Below are 17,419 nucleotides of genomic sequence, written 5' to 3' on the forward strand. Positions count from 1 at the left end.
TTCAAAGAAGACAGCTCGGAGTGCGCATGCGCATCATAACCTGTCATAACCTGTTTACCGTGTGTAGGTCAGCATGGTTCCCCAGTCCGGTTCTGTCTTCGGTTCTGTCTGATCACAATCCGGATGTTCCGACTGCTTCACCGGAGGCTGCGGCTGCTCAGCGGGCCGCCGGGCCGCCTCTCTGCCCGCTCAGCTCGCTCCTTCAGCGGCTCCCCTCCGGAGCTGCCCGCGGCTCTGGTCCGCAGCACCTTCCTGGACTTCTTCCGGCAGAAACACGGACACCGGCTGGTCCCGTCCTCCCCGGTCCGGCCCAGAGGAGACCCCAGCCTGCTGTTCGTCAACGCCGGCATGAACCAGGTCAGTTCGGACCCAGCCCGGTCTGTGCCCGGACCGTGCCGGTCCAGTCTGTTCCGCTCCAACACCTGCGACAAGCTAGCGGCTGTTAGCTAGCGATTTCAAAATAAGAGCACGTGCTGTCAAAGTGACCCCGGTCATTGTTTAATGTTCATGTCGGTGTTCTGTGTGGTGATTGGACATGTGTTAGTGACGTCAGACTGGACATGTGTTAGTGACGTCAGACCGTCTTTCTTCAGTGACAGATTTATTAAAGTTGATGTTGTCAGTTTAAATGTGTTCCGGTCTGAGGGGGTCTGGATCAGGTTCATGTGTTCAGGGTTGGGTTGACTCAGTCTGACCCGGTTCAGGTGAGCCGAGCAGTCTGTCAGTGTTTGTGCCGGACTGTGTTTCAGTTTAAGCCCGTCCTCCTGGGGACAGTGGACCCCCGCAGTGAGATGTCTTCATACCGCCGCGTGGTCAACAGTCAGAAGTGCGTGCGAGCCGGCGGTAAACACAACGACCTGGAGGACGTGGGCCGGGACCAGCACCACCACACCTTCTTCGAGATGCTGGGAAACTGGTCGTTTGGAGACTACTTCAAGGTGAGGAGGAGGAGGGAGACACTTCCTGTTTACTCTGCTCTGACGTCATGATGGCGTCACGTGTGTGTGTGTGTGTGTGTGTGTGTGTGTGTGCAGGAGGAGGCGTGCAGCATGGCGTGGAGCCTCCTCACAGAGCATTATGGGATACCTGCAGACAGACTGTATGTGTCTTATTTTGGAGGAGACGCAGCGTCACATCTCCCAGCTGATGAGGAGACGAGAAACATCTGGCTGGACATCGGGTACTTCCTGTTTACCTGATCACTGTTTACCTGTTCAGGTGTGGGAGGCTCTGTGGCTGATGTCGCTCTCCTCCTCCTCCTCCTCCTCCTCCTCCTCCTCCTCCTCCTTCTCCTCCTCCTCCTCCTCCTCCTTCTCTTCCTCCTCCTTCTCCTCCTCCTCTTCCTCCTCCTCCTCCTCCTTCTCCTTCTCTTCCTCCTCCTCCTCCTCCTCCTCCTTCTCTTCCTCCTCCTCAGAGTTCCTCCTGCTCGCCTCCAGCCATTTGGGCTGAAGGAGAACTTCTGGGAGATGGGGGACTGTGGTCCGTGCGGGCCCTGTACTGAGATCCACTACGACCACGTGGGAGGACGAGACGCAGCGGCGCTCGTCAACGCCGACAGTCCTGACGTGGTGGAGATCTGGAACCTGGTCTTCATGCAGTACAACAGGTCCACACACACACTGGACCACGGAACCAGTCTGGACTGGTGAGCTCCCAGTGTAACTGTGTGTGTGTGTGTGTGTGTGTGTGTGTGTGTGTGTGTATGTCAGGGAGGTGGACCACAGTCTGCGGACACTGCCCCAGTTCAGTGTGGACACTGGGATGGGACTGGAGAGACTGGTGAGCGTCCTGCAGGGCAAGAGGTCCAACTACGACACGGACCTGTTCACACCTCTGCTGCACGCCATCCAGCAGGTACACAACTACTGCACAACTACACACAACTACTGCACAACTACACACAACTACACACAACTACACACAACTACACACAACTACTGCACAACTACTGCACAACTACGACACGGACCTGTTCACACCTCTGCTGCACGCCATCCAGCAGGTACACAACTCTACACAACTACACACAACTACTGCACAACTACACACAACTACTGCACAACTACTGCACAACTACGACACGGACCTGTTCACACCTCTGCTGCACGCCATCCAACAGGTACACAACTCTACACAACTACACACAACTACTGCACAACTACTACACAACTACATACAACTACTGCACAACTACACACAACTACACACAACTACTGCACAACTACACACAACTACTGCACAACTACACACAACTACATACAACTACTGCACAACTACTGCACAACTACACACAACTACACACAACTACTACACAACTACACACAACTACACACAACTACTACACAACTACACCACAACTACACACAACTCTACACAACTACACACAACTACACACAACTACTACACAACTACACCACAACTACACACAACTACTGCACAACTACACACAACTACACACAACTACTACACAACTACACACAACTACTACACAACTACACACAACTACTGCACAACTACACACAACTACTGCACAACTACACACAACTACACACAACTACTGCACAACTACTACACAACTACACACAACTACACACAACTACTGCACAACTACACACAACTACACCACAACTACACACAACTACTGCACAACTACTACACAACTACTGCACAACTACTACACAACTACACACAACTACACACAACTACTGCACAACTACTACACAACTACACACAACTACACACAACTACTGCACAACTACACACAACTACACCACAACTACACACAACTACTGCACAACTACTACACAACTACTGCACAACTACTACACAACTACACACAACTACACACAACTACTGCACAACTACTACACAACTACTGCACAACTACTACACAACTACACACAACTACACACAACTACTACACAACTACACCACAACTACACACAACTCTACACAACTACACACAACTACACACAACTACTACACAACTACACCACAACTACACACAACTACTGCACAACTACACACAACTACACACAACTACTACACAACTACACACAACTACTACACAACTACACACAACTACTGCACAACTACACACAACTACTGCACAACTACACACAACTACACACAACTACTGCACAACTACTACACAACTACACACAACTACACACAACTACTGCACAACTACACACAACTACACCACAACTACACACAACTACTGCACAACTACTACACAACTACTGCACAACTACTACACAACTACACACAACTACACACAACTACTGCACAACTACTGCACAACTACACACAACTACTGCACAACTACACACAACTACATACAACTACTGCACAACTACTGCACAACTACTGCACAACTACACACAACTACACACAACTACTACACAACTACACACAACTACACACAACTACTACACAACTACACCACAACTACACACAACTCTACACAACTACACACAACTACACACAACTACTACACAACTACACCACAACTACACACAACTACTGCACAACTACACACAACTACACACAACTACACACAACTACTGCACAACTACACACAACTACTGCACAACTACACACAACTACACACAACTACTGCACAACTACTACACAACTACACACAACTACACACAACTACTGCACAACTACACACAACTACACCACAACTACACACAACTACTGCACAACTACTACACAACTACTGCACAACTACTACACAACTACACACAACTACACACAACTACACACAACTACTGCACAACTACTACACAACTACACACAACTACTGCACAACTACGACACGGACCTGTTCACACCTCTGCTGCACGCCATCCAACAGGTACACAACTCTACACAACTACACACAACTACTGCACAACTACTACACAACTACACACAACTACACACAACTACTGCACAACTACACACAACTACACACAACTACACCACAACTACACACAACTACTACACAACTACACACAACTACTGCACAACTACTACACAACTACTACACAACTACACACAACTACTGCACAACTACGACACGGACCTGTTCACACCTCTGCTGTACGCCATCCAACAGGTACACAACTCTACACAACTACACACAACTACTGCACAACTACTACACAACTACACACAACTACACACAACTACACCACAACTACACACAACTACACACAACTACACACAACTACTGCACAACTACTACACAACTACTACACAACTACACACAACTACACACAACTACTGCACAACTACGACACGGACCTGTTCACACCTCTGCTGCACGCCATCCAACAGGTACACAACTCTACACAACTACACACAACTACACACAACTACTGCACAACTACACACAACTACACACAACTACTGCACAACTACACACAACTACACACAACTACTACACAACTACACCACAACTACTACACAACTACTGCACAACTACTACACAACTACACACAACTACTGCACAACTACTACACAACTACACACAACTACCACACAACTACTACACAACTACTACACAACTACACACAACTACTGCACAACTACGACACGGACCTGTTCACACCTCTGCTGCACGCCATCCAGCAGGTACACAACTCTGCACAACTACTACACAACTACACACAACTACTGCACAACTACTACACAACTACACACAACTACACACAACTACTGCACAACTACACACAACTACACACAACTACTGCACAACTACTACACAACTACTACACAACTACACACAACTACACACAACACACAGTACACTACTTCACACACTCAACTACTACACAACTACACACAACTACTACACAACTACACACAACTACTACACAACTACTACACAACTACTACACACCTACACACTTCACACACACACCATGATGTTGTAGCTGCTCGTCAGACTGCAGCTTGTGTTATCTCCACAAAGGATGGATGGTTTGGTTGAAGGCTGTCTGTCGTCATGGTGATGTGTGTGTCCTCAGAGGTCGAGGGCGGGGCCGTATGGCGGCAGGACGGGCGCAGCAGACGAGCGGAGGGTGGACATGGCGTACCGCGTGGTGGCCGACCACGTCCGCACGTTGACCGTGTGCATCGCTGATGGAGTTCATCCAGGCATGTCGGGAGCAGAGTGAGTCCTCCACCAATCAGCTGTCAGAGCGCAGCGGCCGGCCAATCAGCTGAGAGCTGATGACCTGTTTGTTGTGTGTCAGGTTGGTGCTGAGGAGGATCCTGCGGCGGGCGGTCCGGTTCTGTGTCGAGGTTCTTCAGGCTCCTCAGGGAGCGCTGGCCAGCCTGGTTCCTACCGTCAGCCACATACTGGTAAAATACATTTCCCATAATCCCTGTGGGCAGGTCAGCTAATCAATGAATCAGTTATTTACAGACAGGGAGAGATCAGTTCACCCAGACTGACACTTCCAAAAAAGTTAATTGTGGGAGATTAAGATCAGCGAAAAAACTACCAAACTTCTGTTTATCCAAATCGCCTTGTGATGGATAAAGAGCGTTATAAAAGGATCTAATTCATTGATCTGCTCAGAGGAGGTGGAGGTGTGGCCAAGCGGTAGACCAGTAGGCAGCCAGGTCTTTCACCCATATGCCTGTTTGGTTCGAAACGAGGCATATTCAGCTTTTTTATGGTATAATTTATTTATTTAATTGAAATTTAGTGGCAATTATCTTGTTTAGTGTAGACCTGTCCCCAGTCGAGAACATGAGACGTCACTCTCTTCATTAGCTAATCTGTTTCTGAAGGAGGCATAAGAAATAATGCTCCCCTCCAATCAGCTTTCAAAGTATCCCACCAAATCAAAAAGGTGCCGTCCTGCTGACTATTGTTTCCTTACAAAGTGATGCTTCAGTCCGCATCATCTCGAGGAACGAGTTGTCTTTCAGTAGGGATGCGTTCGGGCGCCATCTCCAGCTTTTAGGTGCCTGTGAAGATGTTGCTGGGCAGAGGAGCACCGGGGCGTGGTCTGAAATGATTATATTATATCTGAGCTGAGAGGATAATCCACTGATGATCGAGAATTTAAAAATAATCAGTCCTTGTGTGGACATTGTGGGGAGAAGAGAAACACTGATCATCTCTTCCATCTGGGTGCATCAATCTCCAAATGTCTTGTAGACCCAAATCACTGGCAGGCTGTGATGGCAGCCGCTGGGCTGCTGTCTGTGTTGCATCGAGGAATGACCTGTCAACATCTGGATCCAGTGTTTGGTTGTGTACAAACCCAGTCGGATTCAAAAGACACGAACATGTAAACCAGGTCAGACTCACTAAAACTAGGAAACCTGGAATCGTCACCTGAACTCGACTGTCCCTAAACCCAACTCATGATTGATCCCTGATCAGCAGCATTGAACGGGGCGTTTGAATGAAGCTCCTCAGTGACTGTAAAGAGAGGCCTTAACTGTCCTCCTGAGTCTGGGAGCTGTTATCACACTCAGGCTGACCGAGGCTACACGTACACAGGAGAATTGATCTGTAGCAGTATAACGATCAATACAACACGATCAGGAGCCTATCAGGGTTTGTTCTGTCCTCAGCTCAGTTCTCCTTCATCATCGTCCTTCTTCAGCGAGATGAAGCGATGATGCTCCGTTATGTTTCATCTCCAGTGAACCACTTATTGATCCTAGATCAGCTTTACCCCTTCTGATAGATGACATGAATCAATACTGACTGACTGATTGACTGACTGATTCTCTGACTGATTCTCTGATTGTCTGATGGATTGATTGATTGATTCTCTGATTGATTGGCTGATTGATTCTCTGATTGATTGATTGACTGATTGATTGATTCTCTGATTGATTGATTGATTGATTGACTGATTCTCTGATAGATTGATTCTGATTGATTGATTGATTCACTGATTGATTGGTTGATTGATTGATTGATTGATTCACTGATTGATTGATTCACTGATTGATTGGTTGATTGATTTACTGATTGATTGATTGATTGATTGATTGATTCACTGATTGAGTGATTGATTGATTGATTGATCTGCTGTGTTGCAGGGTGATGTGTATCCGGAGCTCCAGAGGGAGGCCGACAGGGTGAGGACTGTGTTCTGTCGTTGTCATGGAGACGGTTTAGTTGTTATCACATGACCATCAGCTGATATTTAAAGTAAAGAAGGAAATGTTTTAAAGATAACTGACTCTTATTTTGAAAACTGAAACTCTTATTTTGAAGTGTCAGGACTTCAGCTTCATGTCAAACGTTAGGCTGCTCCAGGTGATCTGAACAGGAAGTTGTCACCAGCAGGTGTTGACTGACAGCTGGTGTTCTTTCAGATCATGGACATCATCAACGAGAACGAGGCTCACTTCCTGTCGTCCCTGCAGCAGGGCAGCAGGCTGATACGACGAGCGCTCGACAGGCGGGACTACAAAGATGGAGTCTTCCCCGGTCAGTTCCTCCCTCAGCTATTACAACTCCCATCAGCCCCCAGAGGGGACGTCCTCATCACCAGGTGTCTTTAGTGTGTCTGAAGGTTTCAGTCACTGCTGGTGGTCTTCAGGAGGCGGTCACTTGAATTTAAATGATTTCATCAACGTGTTTCAGATGATTCACATTTTCACCTGCGAGTCGATTTACAAACTTCTGTCTCACCTGTGCTTCAGCTCATTAACGTCTCTACCTGCCAGCACTGTCCTGCAGGTCTGAGCATGTGCATCATTCAGCAGAGATGAGAAGGAGGCGAGGAGAGGTCTCACTCCTGAGCTCCTTCCATCGTCTTCTGACCAGCTGCTGGATTTACCATCCTGATGTGGCTTTTACCTGCCCAGAGAGATGCCCGTGTAGAACACATGATTATTCTACATGCTCACAGCAGTACCGGTACTGTCAGTACTGTCGGTACTGTACTGTCAGTACTGTACTGTCGGTACCGACAGTCTCTGTTCAATGGTTGGATTGATGCTCACAGCAGTACCGACAGTACAGTACTGACAGTAGATGTAGAACACATGATTATTAAAGGGTCCACAGAACATTTCTGGAGCTTCACAGTAAAACAGAGTTGCAGCATTCTGCTGAACACCTGAAGCAGCTGGAGATGATTTAAACATCAGATGTTTCAAATGTAAAAGATTCTATTTTTTATGTCGCAGCTTCATTACATGATGTCATAGTTTCAGAATCAGGCGGATCTTTAACGTTCTGCAGAACCCTTTGTCTGATTCAGTGTGTGTGTGTTTGTGTGTGTGTGTCTCAGCCTCGGTGGCCTGGTCTCTGCACAGGGACCTGGGTTTCCCTCTGGACCTGGTGGACCTGATGTTGGAGGAGCGAGGAGTCCAGGTGGACCGTCAGGAGCTGGACCGTCTGATGGCAGAGAACCAGAAGGTGAAGGTCAACTCCCACGATCCTCTTGGTGTTTCTCACCTGTCGTATGATGTAGTCAGTAATTATTGTGTAACCGTACTAAAATATGTTTAAAGCTTATGTTGAACTTTTATTGTGAAGAGCTGTAAGACTTACAGTGGAGCAAACACCTGTGTGTCTCTGTCAGGTGATGTCTGAGCTGCAGGCAGGTGCTCAGTCTCAGGTGATGTTGGACGTCCTCAGCCTGGCGGAGCTGCAGCGTCTCGCTATCCCTCACACTGACGACCGCCTCAAGTATCAGTACAGACTGGAGCAGGGTAGATACGGTACGACCTGAGTCCCACCTGGACAGGTAACACACCTGTCAGTGTCATTTCCAGCTGATATCTGTATACATTTAGTGTGTTTCTACTACAGCCAATCAAACCACAGCATCACAGTGACCTCGCTGTTCTCTTCCCAGTGTTCCCAGCATGCTGTGCGACAGTCCTGGCTCTGTACGACGGTCAGACTCTGGTGTCAGAGGTCACTGAGGGGCAGCGCTGCGGCGTCATCCTGGATCAAACCTGCTTCTACTCTGAGCAGGGCGGGCAGTCACATGACCAGGGCTACTTCACCCGGGAAGGACTGCAGGTCAGCCAAGTGGTCACAGGCAAAGTGCATCATGGGAGATTACCTGTTGTGTGTCCAGGTGAGGTCTGACTCATGCTGTGTGTTCTTAGGACGTCCTGTACCCTGTGGAGGCCGTAGTCCTGGCGGGGGGATACGTGGTCCATCAGGTGACTGCAGCTGACAGCTTGAAGACCGGAGACCAGGTCCAGCTACACCTGGACCAGGTACACACCAAACAACCAAGCACACGTTTGTGTCATCAACAGATTTTATAAAGCTTGTTGTGTAGAATCAGTCCAACAGAGCAACACAGTGTCGTCTGTATAACAACGGACATAGGACGTGTTCACCGGAGAAATAATGTCTTATAATTATAAAGAGAAGTGGTCCAAGTTCAGATCCCTGTGGGACGCCTCTGTTAGAGGGAACCATCTGTGTGACGTCAACATGAACAGTGTTGTGTGTGTTTGAACACAGCTGAGTGTCACGTGACTTTATAGTGATGAGCCTAAACATGTTCAGTTTGTCCTCACCCCCTCGGGACAATCATGTGCAGCGCAGGAAGACATCAGGACAATCGGTCCTGTGTTGATGTTTCTGCTGCTGTCTCTCAGGTCCACAGGTTGTCTTGTATGGTGAAACACACGGCGACTCACATCCTTAACTTCGCTCTGAGGGAAGTTTTGGGTCCTTCAGTCCAGCAGAGAGGATCTCATGTGTCAGCTGATCGCCTCCGCTTCGACTTCAGTGTCAAGGTCAAATAATTAGCAAACACTCAACTAACCTCCAACTAACCTCCAACTAACCTCCAGAAGTGACTGTTGATTGGTCGTCCTCAGGGTTCACTGGACGTCTCTCAGCTGCAGCAGGTAGAAAGGTGTGTCAGTGACATCATCTCAGCCAATCACAACGTCCACAGCCAGGAGCTCCCTCTGCACACGGCCAGGTGCATCGATGGCCTGAGGACAGTCGACGAGGTAAGACACAGTCTGTCTGTCCTCCTGTCTGTCTGCGGGTGTGCTGACTGTGTGTCCTCCTGTCTGTCTGCAGGTGTATCCGGACCCTGTTCGGGTGGTGTCGGTGGGGTTGTCAGTCTCTGACCTGTTGGGTGATCAGACAGAGGGACGGACATCTGTGGAGCTCTGCTGTGGAACGTGAGACTGACACTCACCTGTTCACCTGTCACAAGCTCAGACAACAGACAGTGTGGAGACTGTTGCTTAGCAACACATTAAACATGCAGACGTCCTGGATGTTGTTAGTTATGACAGGTCTGACCTGAGCTCAGCGCTGACTGATAGGGCTGGGTACCAAACTTCGGTTCTTTTATGGCACCGACCGAAATGCGTCTGTAGTACCGAGTATCAAAATATGCCTCGTCTTTCGGTGCCAAGTTTCGGTTCCCAGAGGTTGATCCCGGGATCAGGATCTGATAATGCTGCCGATGATTGGCTGTAACGTTACACGTGATTGTGGCATGCAGGAAGTGTTTGACTGCAAGACGCGCGGACCGACCGTCCTCCTCTCAGCACTTACAGTGTAACTAAACCCCCAGGTTTTGGCTGAGGTGCATCTAAATTAATAAAATGCCTGGATTGTGGGCGGGGCTCCAGGAGCAGTTAAGACACGTCCAGTCACTCTGTGCCAACAGTGGCTCGTGATGTAAACTGCCTCCAAAACGTCATCGGCCTCCATCTCAGCCAATAGCAAAATTCGATTGTAATAGCCGGGCTCTATACTGCGAGTATTTCACTCTTAAAAAATGTACGTGCCAACCGGGAAAATGATTTCGGCGTACCGTTGCCGGGCAAAGGTCACAAGTTACCCTCACAACCACAAGTTACCAGCCCTTTTCACACAGACGCCGCATTATCGCCGCAGCGGCGGTTCGCAAGTTCTCCGCCATTGGTTGTTCACACAGAGCCGAGCAGCTCCGGCGTGAAAGACGAACCAGAGTGTAAGTCACACAGGAAGCTGGCGCCGCGGTCGGGAGGGCTGACAAACAGTTGGTGAGATTACGTTTTTTGACGTGAACAGACGCTGTTTTTCGGCCAGAAATGTGACGAAGAGTCGGTGGGACAGACAGGAGGACAGAGGCTTTTCCTCATATAAGTTGCCAAAGACACGACCAGTTACTACCTTACAGCTGTTTGGTCATGTGACGTTGCTTTGTGGGACATTTCTCTATATTTTGTTGAGTGAAGGACCTGTTCAGTTATCACACAGTGAACACCAAAATCACTGTTTTACAAATACTGCAGCGGCCAGAAGCTGAAAAAAAAGGTTTTGTGTTGCCTGCAATGAAAAAAAACAAATCAAACACTGTAAATCTGTTGAAAAAGATCTGTACTGTAATGTGTTATGTAATATTCTTTGTGTTCGAATTAATATTATAAAATTGGTATCGAAATAAGTATCGTTCAGGAACCGGTATCGAAGTGAAGGTATCGGTATTGATTGATACCCAGCCCTACTGACTGAAGATTTAAGATGCAGTACTGACAGTACAGTACAGTACTGTACTGTACTGTACTGTACTGACAGTACTGTCAGTACTGTCAGTACTGACAGTACTGCTGTGAGCATCAATCCAACCATTGAACTAGTCACCACATCAACTCGCTGAACAAATCGTCTGATTTTAACACCATTTCAACTGATTTACCTTTTACACTCAATTTATGAAAGAAGACATTTTTTATTGACTGTGTGTGTGTGCGTGCGTGCGTGTGTGTGTGTGTGTGCGTGTGTGCGTGTTCAGTCACCTGCTGCAGACCGGAGCCATCGAGGATCTGGTGATTGTTTCTGAGAGACAGATGGTGAAAGGAATCAGTCGAGTCGTCGCGGTGACGGGACGGGAAGCAACACGGGTCAGCTCCACACATGACGATGTTTCAGTGCTAACACAGTTAGCCTAGCTGAGTACAAAGACTTTTAGCCTAGCTCCATGTATACAAACATTATATACATTTAAACATTAAATATACTATCTACATTATAAATAGTATATACATTATCAACCTTACATTATGAATATTGAATACATTGTGTGCATTTAAATAAACATTATAAACATTATTAACAGATACATTATATACAATATAGACATAAACATTATAAACATTATATACATATATTCAGTCTGATGTGTCCTGGTCCCTTCAGGCTCGGGAGGCGGGTCAGGTGTTGTCTCAGGATGTGGACTCTCTGTCAGCCAGACTCTCAGGCTCCGCCCCCACCAGCCTTGACTCCGCCCAGCGTCTCGCCAAGGAGGTCGGAGTCCTATCTGACGTACGTACACTTCCCATGATGCACTACAGCCCCTGAGACATGCTATGTGACCCTGCGCTGTGTCTGTAGTTAACTCGACCCTGTGCTTTGTCTGTCAGGCTGTAGATAACACACCCGTCCCTCAGTGGCAGCGCAGAGAGCTGCAGAGTCAGCTCCGAGCTCTGCAGAGGAGCAGCAACACCACGGTCAGGAAGCTGGAGACCAGAGAGGTGAGCAAAACCACACATACACACCTGAAACTCTTTTATGACTTGTGTTGTTTGTACACGTATGTAGTTTGAACACACACACACACACACAAAACTAAACAGATAATATGAAGCAGGCGCGGTGCCAGGTTTCAGTTTTGGCCTTTTGGTTGCTAATGTTGAAGTTTCCAGTCTCACTGAAACAGAAGGCGTCGTGACACTATGTTCAGACTGAGGTCAGAGGTCTTCTAACGAGCGGCTCACAGGTTTATTACTCACATCCTGTTTTGTTCAGTAGACCTGATGTGACTGATTAGATTTTTTATTGATTCTATAGAAGGAAAATGATCAATAAAGTGATCAGATGGAGCTCTAGCGTCCATCAGAGACGCTGGGCTGGATGTTTTCTGACTGTGTGTTTTCCCATGATGCTTTGCGCAGGCCGCAGTGAGAGCTCAGGCTCTGCTGGAGAAGAACGGCAGGAAGGACGTGCAGGTGGACGCCGTGGAGACGGACTCTCTGTCGGTATGAACTCACAGCTGGAGCCTACACTTCCCATCATGCACCTGCATCATTTACATACAGTCCTGTGTAGAAACATGTCTGTAGTCTGATGACATCACTGTGACATCACAGCTGTCGTGCTGTTTCCTGTCAGGTTGTGATGAAGACGGTGAATCAGCTGAGCGCTGCAGCTCCTCGCAGTTACGTGATGCTGCTCGCTCACCAGAGGCATTCTGGGAAGGTTCTGTGTGCCTGCCAGGTCCCCAAGGTAACCGTGACACACGTGTCAGTGACATCAGGGGTGGGCGGTGCTGCATTTGACGCCTCTAATTGGCTGTGCTCTCGCTCTCAGAACTCGCCATTCCTCTCAGCCTCTGATTGGGCGGTGGCGGTGTGTCGTCACCTTGGAGGGAGCGCTGGCGGCTCTGCACTGGTTGCCAAGGGAACAGGAAGCAGCAGTGACATCACTGAGGCTCTGAGGTGGGCGGAGGAGTTTGTGCGGCAGAAAACACAGCGATGATGTCATCAAGTGAGAAATGACATCATTCTGACATCAGAGGGTCAGGTACCCTCAGGACTGCCTTCTGTTTGGACAGGAAGTGTGGGGGCGGGACTTAAAGGACAGATGTGAACCAAGGAGATGTCAGCTCTGGGGGTGTGGTATGACTGGTGGGCGGGGCTTCTTGCTGCTACCAGCCAATCAGAAAAGCTTTAATAAGCAGCTGTCTTCTGTTAGCATTGCTAATGGTTAGCTTCATATTTATTTTTGTTAGCATTACACCATGTCAACATGCTAATGTTGCAGACAGTTTTTCAACATTCACATAAAATGTGTAGAAAATATGAATAAAGTCCTTATTTTCACCTGAGTGCTGACTGACAGGTGTCGTCTCAGACTATCAGGACTGAAGGACGTCCAGTCGGGTCTCTTTGAACAGGTGAACCTTAAAAAAAAACTGTGTTTGAAACGATACAACTTCCTGTCACATGATGTCACACTGAAGGTACAGGTGACTGTAAGCCCCGCCCACGGCTACACTCAGGCTCTTCTCATTGGACGACATCAGGTGAGAATGTTTGGAACTAAAAACAGCAGAGCCACACGAGTCTGATTATTGTCTTTATTAATGAACACATCAGAACACAGGAGAGCCTGCTGGACCAATCAGAACATGAGTTACTGGCTGATGTCACTGCCTCTGTATGGATCTATGATCACGATATAAACATGTAATAACTGGTTGTATCTGATCAATAAAGTGATCAATCAGTCAGACTTTCTCTCTGTTTCACACTCATGATTACAACAACAACTCCATTCACCAAATGTAGGACATTTTCTTCTGCTATGATCAGGACCTGGATCAGGACCTGGATCAGGATCAGGTGGTCCTGGTTCTTCAGAGCAGAGACGCATTCAACCACTGCAGGAAAAACACATTGATGTTAAATCAGTGTGATGTAAAGTGCAGGTTTGTTCTGTGTTGTTACCGAGCCGTCCAGAATTCACAGGTAGCTCCAAAACAACAGGGGGCGCCATACCCGCTAACTGCTGCTCACTGTACTCTCCACTGTGGAGATGGAATATTTTCACATGTTACTCTGTGAACTGAGGAATGATTTGGACCGAACCAGAGGTGACTGTGGAGACAACCAACACTGTTCTGGTGCCTGTGACTCAGTTTGTGTCCAGTTTGAATGAAGCTCGTCTGAGTTCAGTCACAGACACAAACTTGAGTTCAGACGGTGGATTTTTCTCTTATAATGAAAATATGTGTCAAAATATTTCTTCACATTTAGTGAGTTTCTGTTGTCGACTTGTTCGACTCAGTGAACTGAAGCTACAGGCTGTCAGAGATAGATAGTATACCTCTGAGATACACAGTGCTGTTAGGAGGCTAGCTGGTTAGCATGCTAACTTCAGTAGACATCTCTGTAACAGAACTTCATCTCCATGTGTATCTACAGTCATCATCATCATCATGTCTGTAGTAAGTGACAGTGTGAAGCTTCATACCTCCAGAAGGTTGAGCTCGATGGTTCCTGAGCTGTCTTTGTCCATAGTGTTGAAGGTGTCTGTGGAGAGGAAACAATCATTATCATCATCATAATCATGATGGTGGGTGGTGCATGAGGACCGCGTGGTGCATGAGGACCGTGTGGACTCACTGAACATGATCTCCAGACGAACCAAGCAGCCCACAAAGTTGTCGAAGTCGATGATGAGATCTTCGCTGTAACGAGCCACGACGACCTGATGGAGAGCATTGTTCAGACTGAAGCCTGAAACACAGACACACCAGCAGCAGAGGTCAGAGGTCACAGGTCAGAGGTCTCATCCTGATTAATATTGTGTCACAGTGCTTTTATTGTGGAGGGTGTGTTTGTGTTTTACCAGCTTCCTCCACAGCCGTCCTCATCTCTGTGGAGCTCATCGTCCCCGAGTTATCCACGTCCTTCTCACGGTAGATATTCTGTCACAGCACAGACGACAACCATGACAACAACAACATGACAACAACAACAACAGGTCACAAGACGACAACAACGTTAGCTCTCTGGCTAACAGATAAGCAAAGCAGTTTATCTCTCATTGCCAAGTCGTATCTAAGGTCCGTCCTATTTACTGGAGCGGTGAACGTTTCCATTACATGAGAACCTGATGGACCTTAATGATGTTTCAGCTGTTAGCCAGACTCGAGAGTTACTGCTGGTCTCATTTTTGTTCCTCTGCCAGGTGATATAAACTCCAGTTGTCCATGATCAGGAGTTAGTCAACTACGTGTCAGACGGTTCTGACCTCCATGTGGCTCCCTGATAATGGACACGTCATCGGGCGTCATCTCGAACTTAAACATTGATCCTTGTGCATGAAACGGGCCTGTTAGGAGCAGTCAGCCATTAATCAGAGGCTTTGAACAGACGTCTGGATGTGAGACTCACCAGGAACTTCTCGATTTTGGTCCACAGCACTTTGAACTCCACCAGACCCAATTTACCAGTGCCGTCTTTCTGTGGCTGGAGTTCAGGAGCTGCTCACTGATGCATTTGGACCTTCACACTAACAACATCATTTTATCATTTGTAACGGACAGGTCAGAGTTTAAACCAGCTGCACTCCTTCAAACATCTTTACATGATTGATTCATCTGCTGACAGATGACACATTGATGTGTTGATGCTAACACTCTGCTGGCCGCTCTGTGATGGAAGGATACATCCAGCAGGTTGACCATGTTGCGACACGTCGCAAGGCTGAAGCCGCTGGTCTGGATGTCAGATCCTGTTGGAGACAAACAGTCACTACACAGTTGACAGGTGAGCTGAAGCTCAGCTGAGCGTCTGAAGGTCGTGTGAATCTTACGTTTGGTCACCACTTTGTTGAGAATCTTCTGCAGCTCGAAGGCTGAAATCTCACAGTCCTGCAGACACAAACACAGACGAACACAGCAAGATAAACACCTTTTATTGTTGTTATTATTATTGTTATTATTATTATTATTATTATTATTATTGTTGTTGTTATTATTACGATGCAGCTCACCCCTCCTGCCAGCTGACCAAACAGACTTCTGAAGCGATCGTCCACGTCATCCTCATCAATCTCAATCTGAAACAGGCAGTCAACCCTCCACATATTAACTGACAGACACGTGTGATGATGTCATGTTATCAGAGTGATGTCACAGTAATGGTGATTCAGTCTCAGCTGAACTTCATTCAGTCAAATGTTTAGTTTCTGATATTCTAAATTTATTTTCTGTTTTTATTGAAAAACATATATTATATTATATATATATTTAATTCAGACGTGTCAAATCATCCAAACAAAGATGAGCGTCCTGCTCACCGCAGCAGGTGTCACAGTGAAACTAACCTCCATGAAGTATTTGTTTCTGTGCGTTAGTAACGTAGTGAGGACTCACAGGGTTAGCTGGGCCGCTAACAGCTAACATGCTAGTTGGATGGGACATGCTAACCCTTTTCTTCTTATTCCTATTTATTCCCCTTCACATTTTACATTTTGTTTGATAAAAGCTACTGAGGCAGGAAAATTGGAGATGTTTAATGAGGAGACACAGACGTCCTCCGACACATGATGTCCTCTCACCTCCTCCACTCTGCTCTCGACCGGGTCATCCAGCTCTCTGCAGGAACAAACAGTGTGTTCATCATGTGACACACAAGTCATCATTATTAGAAGAATAACAACAGCTGCTGCAGTTCCTCTAACTTCCACCAGAAGCTGCTGTCATCAAACCTCCGACCTCTCTACAATCTGAAGTCATCTTCAGCTCCTTCAGTCTCCTGTTGGACACGTCACTGTGAATGAAACTCACTGAAAGTCGGCTTGTTTCTCGCTGAAGACTCGGACACAGAAGTCTCCATTCTTGTTGGGCTCGAAGGTGGACGGCAGGATCAGATACTCTCCAGGAGGAAGACAGAAGCGGCT

At 47.3% G+C, this 17,419-nt stretch overlaps 1 protein-coding gene and 1 pseudogene across 2 annotated transcripts in view; one reads left to right on the forward strand and one right to left on the reverse strand.

The window, feature by feature from the left end:
- The first annotated feature begins 12 nt into the window (after nt 1-12).
- On the forward strand, nt 13-14,247 carry aars2 (alanyl-tRNA synthetase 2, mitochondrial (putative)). The gene is made up of 22 exons (XM_084381695.1): nt 13-357; nt 750-938; nt 1,035-1,180; nt 1,415-1,606; nt 1,710-1,854; nt 5,019-5,164; nt 5,247-5,355; nt 7,063-7,101; nt 7,342-7,456; nt 8,265-8,392; nt 8,559-8,697; nt 8,835-9,004; nt 9,094-9,207; nt 9,598-9,738; nt 9,823-9,960; nt 10,034-10,137; nt 11,745-11,853; nt 12,149-12,274; nt 12,373-12,483; nt 12,904-12,987; nt 13,121-13,234; nt 13,319-14,247. Exons 1-22 carry the CDS (start codon nt 124-126, stop codon nt 13,484-13,486), a joined length of 2,961 nt encoding a protein of 986 aa, XP_084237821.1. The 5' UTR covers nt 13-123; the 3' UTR covers nt 13,487-14,247.
- Nucleotides 14,074-17,419, reverse strand: part of LOC311271263 (calpain-2 catalytic subunit-like) — a 12,763-nt pseudogene continuing 9,417 nt past the window's right edge. The window contains exons 8-17 of the transcript XR_014624909.1: nt 17,307-17,417; nt 17,078-17,114; nt 16,511-16,576; nt 16,331-16,388; nt 16,185-16,249; nt 15,910-15,978; nt 15,362-15,440; nt 15,136-15,249; nt 14,984-15,042; nt 14,074-14,390 (exon numbers count right to left, since the gene is read on the reverse strand). The product of XR_014624909.1 is annotated as a calpain-2 catalytic subunit-like (transcript). The remainder of the gene's footprint in view (nt 14,391-14,983; nt 15,043-15,135; nt 15,250-15,361; nt 15,441-15,909; nt 15,979-16,184; nt 16,250-16,330; nt 16,389-16,510; nt 16,577-17,077; nt 17,115-17,306; nt 17,418-17,419) is intronic.

This window comes from Pagrus pagrus (assembly GCF_965226575.1).
Source record: "Pagrus pagrus genome assembly, chromosome: 2".
Lineage (NCBI taxonomy): Eukaryota > Metazoa > Chordata > Actinopteri > Spariformes > Sparidae > Pagrus > Pagrus pagrus.

Coding starts and splice junctions, on each gene's coding strand:
- aars2 (XM_084381695.1), top strand. CDS start 124: ATGTTCCGACTGCTTCACCGGAGGCTGCGGCTGCTCAGCGGGCCGCCG. Junction 9,961..10,033: donor GCCTGAGGACAGTCGACGAG/GTAAGACACAGT, acceptor GTCTGTCTGCAG/GTGTATCCGGACCCTGTTCG. Junction 10,138..11,744: donor GTGGAGCTCTGCTGTGGAAC/GTGAGACTGACA, acceptor GTGCGTGTTCAG/TCACCTGCTGCAGACCGGAG.